General features: G+C 40.3%; 1 protein-coding gene across 2 annotated transcripts; it reads right to left on the reverse strand.

Annotated features, from left to right (window-relative positions):
- Nucleotides 1–671: 671 nt before the first annotated feature.
- On the reverse strand, nucleotides 672–11,993 carry grk7a (G protein-coupled receptor kinase 7a). Of its 2 annotated transcripts, none has more exons than XM_061796749.1 (4): nucleotides 11,922–11,993; nucleotides 7,585–8,040; nucleotides 5,797–6,077; nucleotides 672–3,234 (listed from the first exon to the last, which is right to left on the reverse strand). In XM_061796749.1, exons 1-4 carry the CDS (start codon nucleotides 11,967–11,969, stop codon nucleotides 2,895–2,897), a joined length of 1,125 nt encoding a protein of 374 aa, XP_061652733.1. In that variant the 5' UTR covers nucleotides 11,970–11,993; the 3' UTR covers nucleotides 672–2,894. The 2 variants fall into 2 exon arrangements, with proteins under 2 accessions (XP_061652733.1, XP_061652732.1); XM_061796748.1 differs by lacking the exon at nucleotides 11,922–11,993 and adding an exon at nucleotides 9,240–11,874.
- Nucleotides 11,994–17,898: the final 5,905 nt, after the last annotated feature.

Consider the following 17,898-nt stretch of genomic DNA (forward strand, 5'->3'; position numbering starts at 1 on the left):
TTGACTTTCATTTAGAAAGTCATTTCTAATAAATATCACATATCAATCCCCGCTTTTACCGTTAATCTGCTTTCTGCACAGATGGACGCCCTGGCAGTTGCATGGGGATGCTTGAGAACCTTAAGGGATTTGAGGATGATTTACACAAAGAAGGTGAAAAGGATAACACAGGTTATCCCGTTATCAGCTAAGAGTTGAACTTGCCAGCCAGTGCAGGCCTGAAGCACAGCCATGGACGCAGGCAGCAAGTCCAACTGGATTAATGCAACTGATATGATCATGTTTGACTATTTTGTCTACCAGGGGTATGCAAAGAAAAAAAAATGACCAAGCACTTTGGTATTTTTCAATTGACAATATACATTTTTTTTTTCTTGAAAAAAATTACACAAATACTTGTAACATTTTGCTTTGTCACCGATAACTGAGATTTTAGTTTTTTTTCTTCTTTAAATTCGTAATTAGCCGAATAGCATAGTGGCTTGAGTCATGTTTGAATGTTTTCGGAAAACAAGAAAAAACTTTTTTGGGAAAGAGCATATCGAACTGGTTTTACCATGTTTCATAAACATAACGCGGTGGGTTCCCCTCTTTCTTCCATTATTCTGTATAAAAACATGAAGAAAAAGTGTGGAAAACTCTGGTCTATACCAAAAGACAGACAAGACATGTTTTAAAAGACATATTTAGCACTTTATTTAATGAAATTTCATCCTTACATGTGATTCTCCTATGTTAAAACTTCTCTTGTGTTATATTTACAAGTACGTACATTTAGTCTTCCTGATAACATTAACTGTAAAAACTTAAGATCAAAATCTGGGAAGATCAAAAACCTTCAGCAAAATAATTACCCTTAGAAACATTCATACTGTCCTGAAACACCACAGTTTTCATGAAAATTTTTCTGGCATTTGAATGTAAATATCATTTTTATTCTATTGAGCAATCTTATGGTATCTTAGGTATTTTTGCTTATATTCCTAGTGTTAATGTTCAAACTGTGCATAATGTGGCTTGCTAAATTCTCTTGAGAACATGAACAATGCCCTGTGTGGATGTCTCTTCAACATCTGGTTTGAGTTATTTGCACAGAATAGAACATTCCAGTATAAATATTCATCACCCAGCTCCTCTAAAATGTCCCACGTCCTTCCAATTCTCAGTTAATAAGAGGCCATTCATAACATAACTATTAATTAGTTGATTTTTCTCATAGCACCAACATAAGAAGTACTAAACCACTGCTCCTCACTCAGGGTAAACAGATATACAGATGTACTCTATGTACAACATTTACACTTTTTTTCACTTTAATAGTTAAATTAAAGGTTCAACAAAGAGATCAGAGGTTTAAGATTGAACCAGATTCCAACTACAGTAGTTACAAAAGCACATTTCCAGCCGTTATAATGTCTAGTTTTAGTGGTGGGAAGTAACACAGGACAAATACTTAGCTACTGTACTTAAGCAGATTTTTCAGGTCTCTTTACTTGGGTATTTATTTTTCTGGCGACTTTTTTTTTATTGCCTACATTTGAAAACGGATCTGTACTTTCAGCTCTTTTGTCAAAATACTTCTTTCAACATCCGCAGATGAGGACACAATGTAAAAAATGGCGGAACTAAAAGAGAAGTAAAATCAACCCCAGTTCAGATCTTGATTGATTTGAGATCTTGGGGATTCTTAAGGCGGAACGTAAACCAGCGACGATGATGCAACAGATTCAGAGTTTCTGGCATTCCAAAATTCTCCGTCTAATCCGAAAAAACACTTGCAGGTCAGGTGTATTTTTTCCATTATCGTTATCTATTTTCAAATTTTTTTGTTAGTAAGTTGAACATTTTGGATACAGTTGACATTAAGAATTAATCTTTACTTTTGTTACTTTGCAGTCTTTTACTTAAAGAGTAAATCAGTATTTCTACCCTGTACCAGTCCTTCTACTTAAGTACAGAGTGTAAGTACGTCTGCCACCTCTGCTCCGTTTCTATTCAACCTGCCTCTTTCTTCGTGAATTCATTTCATACTTGTGTGGAAGTGTTCTAAAGATGTAAAGACCCCCAGCTGACATTTCTGGTCAAAGTGCATGCAAGCTGACATGATTAAAGGTACAGTGAAACTCCTGCATATTCGTGAATTTGAACTGAAGGACTCACCTAGGGTCGACTAGGTTAGAGCGTCAACCCCACAGTTCTGAGGACCCGGGTTCAATCCTCGGCCCCGCCTGTGTGGAGTTTACATGTTCTCCCCGTGCCTGCGTGGGTTTTCTCCGGGCAATCCGGTTTCCTCCCACATCCCAAAAACATGCATGAATTGGAGACTCTAAATTGCCCGTAGGTGTGACTGTGAGTGCGAATGGTTGTTTGTTTGTATGTGCCCTGCGATTGGCTGGCAACCAGTTCAGGATGTACCCCGCCTCCTGCCCGATGATAGCTGGGATAGGCTTCAGCACGCCTGCGACCCTAGTGAGGAGAAGCGGCTCAGAAAATGGATGGATGGATGGATGGACTCACCTAGTCGCTGTTTTTGTTCTCAGGTAAAGCCATGTCTAACATTATTTGGCGCCATCTTGTGGCATCTTGGTGTCAAGGAACTATGTTGAAGTGAGGGGAAGAGCTTGGGGGAGAAAGAAAAAAAAAATAAAAAGAAAAAAATCAATCCAACAGCTGCAACTGGTCCAGAATGCTGTTGCCTGGTTTCGTATTGGTACTAGACCAACGTGAATAGCAGGGGAACAATATATTAGTTTGACCCTCGTTCTGTCGTCCAGTAGAGCAACATCCTGAGATGAGACGTTGCATACTAACGTGCTCTTTACCTGAAAAAAATTTGTCCGATTTGAAAACGGTAAAAGTGTGCATGTGATGTGAAAAATGAACAAGGGGTCCTCTCACAGCAATATACAAGTACCGGACTTCTTTTCATCATCCACATCTCCTCCACCCTCTTTCCTGTTGGGATCACTGAGCTCGTCGAACAGTCCCGTTTCGATCATCTCCTGCTGCCATTGGATGGACACTGCGCCTGTGCTGAACTCCTTGAAGAATTTGTTATCTTTGGCGTCAAACTCGATGCCTTTGATTTCGGAGAACTCGGCGATGTCGCCCGTGTCCTTGGCGTAGACCACGTTGGGCTTGGGTGTCCACGGGGGCGCCACCAGACCGGCCTCCAGACGGGCGAAGTTTATGCTCTTGAACCACGGGTGATTCCTGGGGTCCTCCAGGTTGTCCCTAAAGAAAAGGCAAATAATGTAAACAATTTAAAAATGACAATGGCTTCCTTGTTAGATACAGTGGGTACGGAAAGTTTTCAGACCCCATTACATTTTTCACTCTTTGTTACATTGCAGCCATTTGTTAAAATCATTTAAGTTCATTTTTTCCTTCATTAATGTACACACGGCACCCCATATTGACAGAAAAATACGGAATTGTTGAAATTCTCGCTGCTTCATTAAAAAAGAAAAACTGAAATATCACACATCCTTAAGTATTCAGACCCTTTGCTGTGACACTCGTATGTTTAACTCGGGTGCTGTCCATTTCTTCTGATCATCCTTGAGGTGGTTCTACACCTTAATTGGAGTCCAGGTGTGTTTGATTATACTGATTGGACTTGATGAGGAAAGCCACACACCTGTCTATATAAGACCTTACAGCTCACAGTGCATGTCAGAGCAAATGAGAATCATGAGGTCAAAGAAACTGCCTGAACAGCTCAGAGACAGAATTGTGGCAAGGCACAGATCTGGCCAAGGTTACAAAAAATAAAATTCTGCTGCACTTAAGGTTCCTAAGAGCATGGTGGCCTCCACAATGCTTAAATGGAAGACGTTTGGGATGATAAGAACCCTTCCTAGAGCTGGCCGTCCGGCCAAACTGAGCAATCGGGGGAGAAGAGCCTTGGCGAGAGAGGTAAAGAAGAACCCAAAGATCACTGTGGCTGAGCTCCAGAGATGCAGTCGGGAGATGGAAGAACGTTCTAGAAAGTCAACCATCACTGCAGCCCTCCACCAGTTGGGGCTTTATGGTAGAGTAGCTCGACGGAAGCCTCTCCTCAGTGCAAGACACATGAAAGCCTGTATGGAGTTTGCTAAAAAACACCTGAAGGACTCCAAGATGGTGAGAAATAAGATTCTCTGGTCTGATGAGACCAAGATAGAAATTGTTGGGCTTAATTCTAAGTGGCATGTGTGGAGAAAACAAGGCACTACTCATCACCTGTCCAATACAGTCCCAACAGTGAAGCATGGTGGTGGCAGCATCATGCTGTGGGGGTGTTTTTCAGCTGCAGGGACAGGACGACTGGTTGCAATCGAAGAAAAGATGAATGCGGCCAAGTACAAGGATATCCTGGACGAAAACCTTCTCCAAAGTGCTCAGGAACTCAGACTGGGCCGTAGGTTCACCTTCAAACATGACAATGACTCTAAGCACACAGCTAAAATAACGAAGGAGTGGCTTCAGAACAACTCCGTGACTGTTCTTGACTGGCCCTGACTTAAACCCAATTGAGCATCTCTGGAAGGACCTAAAAATGGCTGCCCACCAACGTTCACCATCCAACCTGATAGAACTGGAGAGGATCTGCATGGAGGAATGGCAGATGATCCCCAAATCCAAGTGTGAAAATCTTGTTGCATCATTCCCAACAAGACTGTATGGCTGTATTAGCTCAAAAGAATGCTTCTACTAAATACTGAGCAAAGCGTCTGAATACTTCAGATACTTTATGATATTTCAGTTTTTCTTTTTTAATAAATCTGCAAAAATGTCAACAATTATGTTTTTTCTGTCAATATGGGGTGCTGTGTGTACATTAATGTGGAAAAAATGAACTTAAAGGATTTTAGCAAATGGCTGCAATATAAAAAAAGAGGGAAAAATTTAAGGGGGGTCTGAATACTTTCCGTACCCACTGTAGATAGTACCGTACATTTGTTGAGTACAGTTCAGTCGTATTTAACTTTTAAGTACAAAACAAATCCATTTAATCTTTTAGCGCTTTTCTTTTCAAACATCTGTTTATGTACAACATTTAACTTTTCTGGGCAATACATTTTATTTGAATCATTAATTAAGTAGCTTCTTTTTCATATTCCTAGTGTTAATGTTCAAAGTGTGCATAATTTGGCTTAAATGTATTTTTCATCCAGTACAGTAAATTTGTTAAGTACAGTTTATTTGTATTTAACTTTTAAGTATAATACATATGCATTAATCTATTTTTCGAACTGTGTTTCCCCAAAAAATTTTCAAGTTACATTTTTATTTACACTTAAGAACATTTCCCCCCTCTATTTAAGTGCAGTGTTGATGTTATTATGTATTGTATTGTAATGTTTATGTATTATAATGTATTTCTATACATTTTATGCTAACAATTTTCCATCCATCCATCCATTTTCTGAGCCGCTTCTCGTTGTGTTGAAATAGTGTGTTTTAATAAGTTTGAATGTGTTTAAAACAGTGAATCCCAACCAGTATGTCGCGTAAACAACAATGAACGGGGGATGGCTGTATACTGAAATAATGATGATATCTCAGTTTACTCACAAATGTACTTAATGTGGAATTTAGACGTGTATTGGACACAAAGCTATTACTGTTGGTGGATACACAGCTTAATTGGACCTTCTGCCATCCAGTAGAAGAGCATTTCAATGCCTATGCCTGTCACTATACGTCGCTGACATAAATTGATAAATAATAATTTTTGGACTAATTAAGTGAAATTGGGTCATTTCCCCACGTTAGTGTGGTTGTGAATCACTGTTCTCGACTCAATCTTACTTAATGCCGAGACGCTCGTCGATTTTCTTCTTGAGTAACAACTGGATGATGTCCTTGGTGGTGGCATCGAAAAACTTGTGCTCCCACTTGGGTTCCTCATTGAGAATACGACGTTGTACCTCCTCCTTCTCCACCTTCTCCTTTTTACTTTCAGGCCCTTTGAAAGGCGTGTAGCCGGCCACCATCTCGTAGATGCTGCAGCCCAGCGCCCACCAGTCCACTGATGTCCTGTATGGAGTTTTGTTCAAAAGCTCCGGGGCCATGTAGGCTCCAGTACCAGCCTGTGGAAGTAAGACAGGGTAAAGTTATATTTTAGAGGTAGGCCTAAAAGGTACATGAATGAAGACTCAGGCTTAGGATATTCACAGAGAAACTTTCCAACAGGGTTCAATGGTCTTCAGAGAACTCTACTGCCATGTTCACTTTCACCTTTAGCTTAGTTACCCTCCACCAGTACTTGTGCCATCCCCCATCCCTCATGACGTGACCCGCAGTCTCGAACCAGGACCTTAATCCTAATGCTAAGCCTACTACCTGTCAAGACTCATGTGTGTCTGCACGCTGACAAGTGTTCTACTACCTCTTACATAGCTACCAACCTTTTCTGGATTGCTAGGAACAGTGAGATGGGACGCATAACAGGCAATACCTAGTCTCTCGTGACTGATTTATGCAATTGATCCATCTTCACTACAATATTCCACCAACCTTGACAGGAATTGGCCAAAGATATCCGACTATGGCTGGCAAGACACAAAAAGCCAAAAACTGTATTATCTTATGTACCATGCATATCTAGAATGTATATCAACTCATTTTGGAGGGCTTTTTTTATTTGTGTGAATATGTTGATAGATGGGCTAATAGAAAAGAGTAGTTTAAACTCAATGCTGGAACCAACTCACTCTCTCTAAGCTTAAAGTCACTCTGCTTTCAAACTTCTACTATTATTTTTCTGTTAATCTGATCAGGGACAGACTGTGTAATGCCCATTAAAAGGATTAGGGGGACCAAAGTCAACCTTGCCCTAGGAGGTTAGTACAGTCGCTTTAGCTGGCTGAGGAGCATCACAGAACTGGATAATGAGATTACTGGACATTCATAGCGCTGAGGGCTTACTCCTTGCTACAGCAAATACCTAAAGCAAAGGCCAAAAGATATGTTCAAAATTCATCATCTTACGGGACATACGTGGTTTTGTAAATCAAACATCATGAACGCAAAGGTGAGTTTTTCTATAGCAGAAGAAGAAGTGTCAGGACTTGACCACTTCTTCTTTACTAAAATGTCACGGTTTCTACGTCATCCCAAAAAAGCTTTAATTAGCTAGAAGTGAGAGTATATTTTCAGGAGTCATGGTAAGAACATGGAAGGTTAACAGTTATTGTAGGAACGCATCCATACATAACGGTGCCCCTGAAATGCCTCGACTATACAGTAATCTGATCACAAAAGGATGAGTTACCTAATGAATAGAGAGAGACTGATTTGCACAGGTGTTTTAAACAGTCCAGTAATCCCTCTCCGGATTTAAAATGAAAAACCCACCAAGATTGAAACCTGCTCAAGAACGTGGATTCAGTTTTAGTTATGACCTAATGATACCCTTCCTTACCTTATGATACCTGAGCACCGTAAGGAGGTGCTGTTTGTGATGCATCATTAAGCAATTAAGAGTGTTGTCATTCCTATAGTTTGGTGTCTCTCAGGTCTCGCTATTTAGATAAAAGTGCCCAAGGCAAATAAGAGGAGAAATAGTAGTAACTGTAATGAGTTGGATCTACTCACCATCTGGGAGACAGTTTTTCCCGGGGCAATCTCTATGGCCAGACCCAAATCTGAAAGTCGACACTGGCCGACACTGTCCAGCAACACGTTCTCAGGCTTCATGTCACGATAAATGATATCCATGGCATGCAGGTGAAGAATACCGGTGGTGATTTGGGCTGTGTAGTGGACGATGCGCTTCATCTCGATGCCCTTGTCCACGCCATTGCCATCATAGCCAATGTTGTAGATGTGGTATTTGAGGTCTCCTCCATTCATCAAGGTCATAACAAGGCACAGGTGGGTATTGGTGTCATAAGCGTAGGCCAAATTGACCAGAAACAGACTGTTGACCTTCTCCAAGATCTTTTTCTCCAAAAGGGCCATCTTCTCACCACCCTTCTTCTTCAGTCGTTTTTTACACAACTTCTTGCAAGCATACATCTGGCCTGTGTTTTTCACCTGGACGGCACATACCTGCAAAAAGGTTTCAAGTGAATAGTTGAATTTAAAGACCCAAATGGTGCAGAAGCAACCTTCAACTATAACTGCACTGATTGTTGGACTTTTTAATTTGTGAAAATATACAGTAGCTAAATGATGGGAAAAGGCCCTGTAGTACCTAACTTCTGTGACTTCATGTCACAAATCAGACTAAAGTTAAGCCTACAACTGACATTCCAACATAATCTCTGAAACAGTGGCACTTTATATATAGATTCAAGAAGTCAAACTTCTCATTTACTTTGAATCTGGACTGAAGACATTTTCAGAAATATTCAACACAGTAGGTATTCTTTAAAATGAAAATGATACTGTACACCTAATAGGTAATGGGTTCAGCCTTAGTAGTAATCCTCACAACTTTTATCATGTAGGTTAATGAGAGTTGAAATGTCTTCTAAGACAACAAGAACAGTCCAGTTGTGATCGATATAAGGCCCTGAGAATTCTCTTGTGTATTTATTGTATTTGCAGGTCTTTTTTAGCTCAACTTCCTGTATGCTTTTCAACATTTTGGCTTTTGCTTTTATCCTTAGTTGTAGGGCAAAACTTACCGCTAAGCAGTTCACTTAGCATGATACAGAATCATTTAAGGAGTTCCCCAAGGATCTGTACTTAATCCTGTGTCATTCAGGTTGCATAAGACCACTGTTGCTTCAAGTTTAATTACAAAGGTTAAGTCATGAGTACCGAACAGTGTATATAAAAAAATAAATAAATAAATAATTTTTTTAAATAATCACATTCAAGCATTTCAGTCACAATATTTCTGTAACAAGCTTCCAAATTTGAGGAAAATGTCATTTAAAGCTTATGAAGAAAAACTCCTCATAATTTATGAACTTTTATGTTCTATGTTCAGTCGTCAGTAAAGGGATTCTCCTAAGACTTCTTGATTGTCTACCATTTATACTGAAAACTATAAAACTACGGTACTCTAAAATCAAACTATTAGGTATGTGTGTACCTTGTGACTTAATGGTCTATAATACAAATTAATGTATATTGATGTAATGCTTTATCATATTTCTATTTCCATAAAGCTTTTGTGTCAACATCGTTACAGTTCTAGAAAATTTGCATGTTTTTTTTATCTTGTTGAGGAGTCTAAGAATTTTAAACCATCATTTTATCAAACACACTGACATTATGTCATGAATTTCCAGTCCTACCTCTCCAAAACCACCTTTTCCCAGGGTCCTGAACTCATAGAAGTACTTGTCGCTGATGGGTTGCTTCTCATACTCCTTCCACTGGAGAAATTTATCAAAGAATGGATTGGCCTGGTAATCTGTGAAGGGTGTGCCGATCAAAAACTCCCTCACACCATCTTGGACTTTGCCTTTCATCACCTCATCGAAGGTGGCATCTGTCACAGCCTTGCATTTGTCAGCGGCCTCCCCAGTGAGAAAGGACAAGAAGTTCTTGGAGTCAGCTTTGCAAAACTTGTTGATGATGTTCTGCCGCGCCTTGTCTTTTACTGCACCTTCAGCCAGATCCCAGTCGTAAAGCTCGTCCAAGAAATCAGCAGCGAGCTTAAACTCTGTATTGTTTGCCAGGAATTGACGGAAAAACATTTTGCCAATAGGCTGCCGTTCACAGATTGATGTAAAGTCCTTATCGATGGATGATCGCACTGCAGCACATTGCTCCACCTTGGGCAGAGACAAGCTGCGACGGCGCTTTTTCATCTCCTTGTCATCACCACCCTGGGCTTTGAGGTAGGCCGTGTTGGCCACCAGGTTATCCAGACCCCCCATGTCACACATCTTGGCGGCTGTATGTGGTCGGCCCCCCCTTACGCAACTGGGTTCTTCAGCGACTCCCCAGGAAAAACCTCTTGCAACGGGTGCAGTGTGTCTGAGGGTGTACGGGTCTCAGGTTGCAGGACTCTCAAAAGCCAGTGAACGAATGAGCTCCTTCACCCAAACTACCTGCAAACCCAAGACACACTGACACACCCAGTAATCACTCATTTAGAATTAAATACCAGGGAGGGATTTTGGCTTAGGTATCTTTGTGTGGTCTATTCAAGGATGCTGTGCACAGAAAGGGAATCGTAAGCGGGCTCTGTCCTAAGAAGCTTTGTGGCCCTCTATATTTGTTCATGATGTACAGCAGTCACTAGCAGGGAACGTTGACTGTGCACTAACTTTTTCAATTGTTTTATTGCATTGCAGTTCACAAAATTTCCTTGATCGACAATGGACAAAAATGTAACCCTAACCCTAAACACTAACCCTAACCCAAGCACAACACTGCTCTTTGCCAAAAACACACAATACCTACAGTGAAGCCTGGTGTTGGCAACATCATGCTTTAGGGCTGTTTTCTTCAGCTGGAACTGGGGCCTTAGACAAGGTGGAAGGAATTATGAACAGTTTGAAAAAGCAGTCAGTCTTAGCACAAAACCTTCAGACTTCTGCTTGAAAGCAACCATAATGTCTGGAAAGGCCTACTAGAACATCTGAACTTTAAATGGTGGCAGCTTTGCGCTGACTCCCATTTAACATGTTTGAATGTGTCCACTGTAGTGCATAGTATCAGGGAATTTTACTTGACTGCAACAGTGGTTTTAATTTTCCAGTATGAGGTCATATGCGCTGTCTTTGGTACTGGCATTGCCACTAATGTAGATTAATTCAATATCATAAACCTCAAATAATATTAGCTAATCCATTCTTGAGCTGTCAGTGCACGATACAAGATCACACTTGCTGCCACAGCTTCAAATGCAGACCTTTTCACTTACAATATGCCTGAGGGGGTAATTAAATTGTATTTTTATATGACGACTGAATTAGCCATGCTTAATTGGCAAGTTTTGGTCAGTGACAAAATTCTGTCAGTATCCTTCAGTGGTGAAGCAGTATTTGAAGAAGACAAAAGGGCATACTACCAGTAAAAGAGACTACCATAAATATAAAATTTGTCAAACGTCATGTTGTAAATGGATCATAGAGTCTGTAAGGATTTAAGTCCCCTGAGTGGATGAAACAGGCACGGCTTCTAACTTTTCCAACAGGTCAGAGGGTTATTCTGCACACTCATAAGTCACTGTAAGAGGTCCTACTAGTTACCACGATAACAGAATCTCTGCTGAGCCATGAATTCTCATTGGAGCTCTATCGGGAATTAATGGATAACAGGTCTAAGTCATATGTCGGCAAACGTCAACGAGTGAGCAGAGAAACTGAGCTGAGACGACGACGACAGCCCAGAGGAGCCTGGTGCTATTTTGGCCACTCGCTACTAGATGTTTGATCTTGTGTCTTGTCCAGGTGTGCCTCGTCTCGGCAGTTTGTTTGTATTTAGCTCCCTGGGATTGTTCAGTCTGTTTTGGATCATTGTTGTTTCAGCAAGTCATGTTTCTAGTTTTGCCATTTTTCCTGTTGTGGTAAGTATCTTGTTTCCCTGTGTTTCTTTGTTACTTTTAATCTAGATTTTTTTTCTTTTTTTTTTTAAGACGAGTTATTTAGAATTTTCCATGTTCCTTGTTTGGCTTTTTTGTTTCTGAAAATAAATCTTTTTGTCGCGATTTATCCTGCCCTGCCTCCCTGTTTCCGTGCGCTGGGGTCTTCATCTTTCTTTACCACAAAATTGAGTGGCCATGCACCAGTGAAGGATTTAAATAAATAAGTAAATACAAGATCAATATTAAACCAAATTTTTTTTTTAAATAATTCATATGCTGAGGTGCCATGACCATACGATCCTATGCTAGGGGTTGAATTGATTAGTCAACTTTCCTTCTCCGCATCAACGTTGAAAGCTTAAAGTCGACTGATCAATAATCACGTTTTTGGCATCTTCTCTTCCAATTCGCTAATTTATAAAAGTTACTTGGCACTCACCTGTCTGCTGCCATCACCGGAATACAACGCTCTGTGGAGCAGCGACATGTTCGTTCAACAAGGCAACGTCTTTATACGTCTGGACGTATCTGTGAATGTGAAAATAATCTGGTTGTGTATAAGAATAGCAGTTAGCCTTAACAGATTTGGCTATTGCCACTGTTTTTAAAATATTCTTACCAGCAGGTCGATGGGATCTGCGGTGAGGAAAGCGGTTGGTGGCGTGAAGTGACCAAGAATTTGGAAACTCTCTGTAGCCAAAATGTTATGTCCAAGAATGCACAGACAACTGTGTGCTACTGAGAATTTTATTCACCATATAACAAGGACCAACATCACTTCGCTTGTATCCCTTTATGACACTGACAGTGTGAGAAAAGGTTGGGGACTGCTGCAACATGCCGCAAAAATAATGTCATCAATTAATTGAGTTCGGCTAGACTTAGAACGTTACCTGTATAGTCGACTACGGAAAATCGTTAGTTGTTCATCCCCTATTCTATCAATGATGTCATTGATTAATCAACTTTGACTAGATTGAAAAAAATTATTTAATTGTATGTATTCAATTTGGTTTTTTTTCCTTTTTTTCAAACAATTGATTAATGAGATTATTGTAAATTGTAAATATTGTATTGTTAAAATTGTAAATATTGTATTATTATTATCCATCCATCCATCCATTTTCTGAGCCGCTCCTCACTATGGTCGCGGGCGTGCAGGAGCCCATCCCAGCTATCATCGGGCAGGAGGCAGGGTACACCCTGAACTGGTTGCCAGCCAATCACAGGACAGATACAAACAAACAACCATTCGGACTCACATTCACACCTACGGGCAATTTAGAGTCGTCAATTAACCTACCATGCATGTTTTTGGGATGTGGGAGGAAACCGTAGTACCTGGAGAAAGCCCACGCAGAGACGGGGAGAACATGCAAACTCCACACAGGCGGGGCCGGGGATTGAACCCCGGTCCTCAGAACTGAGAGGCAGACGCTCTAACCAGTCACCCACTGTGCCGCCCTGTATTATTATTAATAATATATTATTATTGTAAAAAAGAGCAAAATAAAATAAATAAAAATTGTTAAATTAATTATAATTAGATTATCAGTAATACATACCCGCAACCCTAATGAGGACAAGTGCTATAGAAAATGGAAAGCTGGATAAAAAAAATACATAGTTCATACATAGTTCATTCACATTTCGATTTATTTTTTTTACCTCATCTACAAATGAGCTGGCCCATCTGTGTGTTTTAATAACCAAATGTGGCCCTCGAGCACGAGTGATTCTGGCTTTGGCTATGAGAAGGCCCAGGTTCAAATCTCACAATTTTGGGGTGAGTAGCTTTGTGTCCTTGGCTTTATATCACAGAGGCCGTTGGGCACATTCAGCTAAATATTGTAAGTAATGCTGCTTCCCAGACAGCTACAAAAAGTGCACGGGAACGACATCAATACAGTATATCAATATCAAAGAGGGAATTCTTACTTACGAACCTGTTATTTATTGATATTCATCCACACTGCATAAATTAATTTGATAAACGGTTTAAAAAAAGAGTGGAGAAGATAGTCTAAAAAAAGAACACACTAATTGAAGTCATGAGACTTTTACTATCGCCGCTGCGCTTTGGTGGTCGGACCTTGCAAGTTCCAAGTGGGATGTTTCCTCCTTCACAGCAGGCTGAAATGTAGCTAAATGCCTCTTTGACAGTGGCAATCAAATCTGAGCATTATTATCTTCACAAATGGAATTTGATAAAGCCCGATGGCAGCAATAAAAGCTGTTACACTAAAGCCTTTTGTCTTGACAAGACATACTTAGACAAAATAAAGCTGCTGGAAAAATGTTTCAATGTATCAACTAAGAGAGTCTGACACAATTTCAAGTGTTTCATTAAGAATACGTTATTTACCCCCTTTCTCTATCTGACATCCACATTTTGGTTTAAGTGAAGGGTAAAGATTTGACTTCAATTTCAGGCTAATTCAGATACAGTAGTGCCTTGACCTACAGGAGACATATTTTATCAAACCAACTTTTTCTAGTATTTGGGATGTGATATTGTCTCTATGGTGCCTCAGTAAACGTGAAATATGAATTAAAGTTGTCCACGCATTCCTAAGTTCCAGACGTTTTCTTGCCAAGAGGCCTGAAATCAGGTCATTCGAATTTCTCGAGCTTATCTACGTCACTAGGGAAGATCACCTTCCCTTTCCGCTCCCGAGCCAGCGTGCTCTCATGAATGGGTCTTGTATATGGAGGCAACCAATCAGAGGAAAGGGGGCCGTCTTAGCCAAATATGGACAAAACGGATAAAAAACTGGATCAAACAGAAGTAGCTGTCAGAGGGGCCTTTTCGGGACACTCGTATGACAAAACGAAGGTGTTTTTTTTTTTATGAAATTGACACTTTTATAACAAGTCCATGTTAGAGACTCACTCTATGGATGTCTAAATAGCCAAAATACGGGACCTTTAAAAGTTTAATTTGGTCTGTAACGATGCTCGTAACTCAAAACACTCGAGTCACACTTCCCCTTGGAAATAAATGGAAATGCCATAAATCCGTTCCAGCCCTCAATAAAACGCCAACAAAAACATGTTTTTTATTAAGAATTCTAGAGGATTGTACTTTCTGAAATTATATAATTATAACATAATGAAATAGAATGTAAAGAATTAAACAGTTTGTGGATCATCATTAACTCATTGTGCTTCTCCTTCTGGTAGACGTGCTATGGGCAATGGGCCAAGTATAATACAGACATACGAATATGCACGAAGAATATGCTCACACCTGCTCAGTGAGCTCCAGTAACAGTTGCCTTTATCACAGAGAATAAAGACTGTATGCCTGGGAGTATTGTTATATTCTCTGTCTACATGTGTTGCTGCAATTCTGTTGTTTATAGAGCAGTAACACCGCCTAAAAGACGTTATCCATTTTTCATTATTTGTTAACATTAAATTAAGAGGACTTTCCCAAGGCAAAGCTGTGTGGTTGTTTAAATACACAGTGTAAGTTTCTTTATGTTTACCGGTAGTTTGAACTGGGAGTAGCAGTAAACAGCTTGAAGCCTCTTTTCTGAAGAATTGTTCACTATCTGCCAGACTGCTGCTTGTTGTGAAGTGAGTCAAGTTCACTCCCAACATCTAGCGTTGGTATCTCAAATTTTTGCCAAAGTCAAAGCAAAAAAATCATCAGCGCGACAGCTCGTATCACGAAAAAGTCTTAAATCAGGTCACTCTTAAGTCGAGTTACACTTGTATGAAGAATTTCAAACGTGGTCAAGTTTTAACAATCAACATCCATCCTTTTTCATAGTTTAAATGTATATTTTGTTATCGTGGCTTTTTTGCTGTAGTACTGGAGTGGTTCTAACTACTGGAGACAAACTCCTTGGCCAATAAAGATGATTCTGATTCTGATCCGATACAACTCTGTACACCTACGTCCAATTAATCAAACATATGTATGTGACTTTGCTGTGAGAAAATACACAAGCGTAACAAGAACAAACATTTTTGCTTTGCCGCAGTGCTTGTTGTGAAGTGAGTCAAGTTCACTCCCAACATCTAGCGTTGGTATCTAAAATTTTTGCCAAAGTCAAAGCAAAAAAATAATCAGCGCGACAGCTCGTATCACGAAAAAGTCTTAAATCAGGTCACTCTTAAGTCGAGTTACACTTGTATGAAGAATTTCAAACGTGGTCAAGTTTTAACAATCAACATCCATCCTTTTTCATAGTTTAAATCTATATTTTGTTATCGTGGCTTTTTTGCTGTAGTACTGGAGTGGTTCTAACTACTGGAGACAAACTCCTTGGCCAATAAAGATGATTCTGATTCTGATCCGATACAACTCTGTACACCTACGTCCAATTAATCAAACATATGTATGTGACTTTGCTGTGAGAAAATACACAAGCGTAGCAAGAACAAACATTTTTGCTCTGCCGCAGTGCTGCTCAGTTCGCATCACATTCACCTGGAAGTGAAATCACACATGAAAACGCTGGATCCCCAAAGGTTCTGACTTGGTACTCAAACCCGTTGCTAAATAAATAGGATCTGTTTCAGTGAAAGCTAGACAGCTGATTCCCATGACCCAAATCTTACCAGGCAGAGTGTATCCACTTCACTCAACAAAAGGATGAATGACTGCACCCCCTATAGGATTGTTTCTCCCATTGACTCATAATCCTATCAGCACTAACGGGAGTTCTGTGCCTTCTTGGAACTCAAATCATGATGTAGCTCAATGTGGAAGGCTTATCAATATGAGGCAATTCCAGCAATGTAAACCTTTGTAAACTCTTTTTTTGTAAGTTTGGTATGGTCTATTGTTTTATCTCATGGTAGGTAATATGTACTAATATTGAAGATTATAGTACTCTACAATATTGTACTTAAATTAAAACATACAGTATACATTACTGTATAGAATGCAATCAATAAAAAAGTGTGCACATCATTATTTCATGCTTTAATTCAATGGAGGCCCATTGAATTCCAATGTGCACTCTTTGGCCAGCAGGGGGTGGCATAACACAAAGATAGTTTTGATGGCGAAACACAGAAGACGACTGTCATGAATAAGCTGCAGTAATATTAGTTTTTTTACAGAGGATGAATTATATATGCCTGTGAGTTTCTTTGTATGTCTGCTTGTTGCTATCATATGTCTTCAAATGTAAGTTGTTTAAAGGGTTAGAACTACCGCAACAGCCATGCTACTTTTGTTAGCCTATCCATGGCGTTTTGCATTGTGTGTTAACATCAAGCTAGCGGAATTTTGTAAGGCAAAGTTATGTAGTTTGGTTAAATACACAACATGTAGTTGTCTTTGTTTTATGTTAAGTGTGACAGTAAACTTCAACTGGGAGTGGCAATAAACAGCTTGAAGCAAGCACTTGTTTTAGTTTGCTGCCACCATCTAGCGCTTATAACTCAAATTTTTGCTCACAACTCAAGACAAAAAAATCGTCTGAGCGATGGCTCGTATTTAAAAAATTTTTAACGTTGTGTTACTTTTAAGGGGAGGTAGCACTGAATGTACAGTATAATTACTCCATCAATTATGTATACACAATTGCCTCTGCATTACATTGTTATTAGCAGAGGTGGATAGAGTAGCCAAATATTGTACTCAAGTAAGAATACTGATACTTTAGAACAATATGACTCAAGTAAAAGTAAAAAGTAGTCATCCAAATATTTACTTGAGTAAGAGTAAAGGCCTCTGGTTAAAAAGCTCCTCGGTGGCAAGGCCCCGGGGGTGGATGAGATTCACCCGGAGTTCCTAAAGGCTCTGGATGTTGTGGGGCTGTCCTGGTTGACACGCCTCTGCAACATCGCATGGACATCGGGGACAGTGCCTCTGGATTGGCAGACTGGGAAGGTGGTCCCCCTTTTTAAGAAGGGGGACCGGAGGGTGTGTTCCAACGACAGGGGGATCACACTCCTCAACATCCCTGGTAAGGTCTATTCATGGGTGCTGGAGAGGAGGGTCCGTCGGGAAGTCGAATCTCAGATTCAGGAGGAGTAGTGTGGTTTTCGTCCTGGCCGTGGAACAGTGGACCAGCTCTACACCCTCGGCAGTGTCCTCGAGGGTGCATGGGAGTTCGCCCAACCAGTCTACATGTGTTTTGTGGACTTGGAGAAGGCGTTCGACCGTGTCCCTTGGGGAGTCCTGTGGTGGGTGCTTCGGGGGTATGGGGTACCGAACCCCCTGATACGGGCTGTTCGGTCCCTGTACGACCGGAGTCAGAGTTTGGTCCGCATGTCCGGCAGTAAGTCAGACTCGTTTCCGGTGAGGGTTGGACTCCGCCAAGGCTGCCCTTTGTCACCGATTCTGTTCATAACTTTTATTAATCATGATTGGGTGTGATCAGTGAAAATTAAACAAAAATTGTGATTACCCACAATTAATTCATGATATAACAAGGGGAGTAACTACTTTT

Source organism: Phyllopteryx taeniolatus, chromosome 14 (genome assembly GCF_024500385.1).
Source record: "Phyllopteryx taeniolatus isolate TA_2022b chromosome 14, UOR_Ptae_1.2, whole genome shotgun sequence".
NCBI classification, from domain to species: domain Eukaryota; kingdom Metazoa; phylum Chordata; class Actinopteri; order Syngnathiformes; family Syngnathidae; genus Phyllopteryx; species Phyllopteryx taeniolatus.

What these genes read in the sequence shown, in the direction of transcription:
- grk7a (XM_061796748.1), bottom strand. Translation starts at nt 9,836, where the DNA reads ATGTGTGACATGGGGGGTCTGGATAACCTGGTGGCCAACACGGCCTAC. An exon ending in GAAAAGGTGGTTTTGGAGAG is followed by an intron (nt 8,041 to 9,239) that starts GTAGGACTGGAA and finishes ACCTTTTTGCAG; the next exon opens with GTATGTGCCGTCCAGGTGAA. An exon ending in GACGAGCGTCTCGGCATTAA is followed by an intron (nt 3,235 to 5,796) that starts GTAAGATTGAGT and finishes CCTTTTCTTTAG; the next exon opens with GGACAACCTGGAGGACCCCA.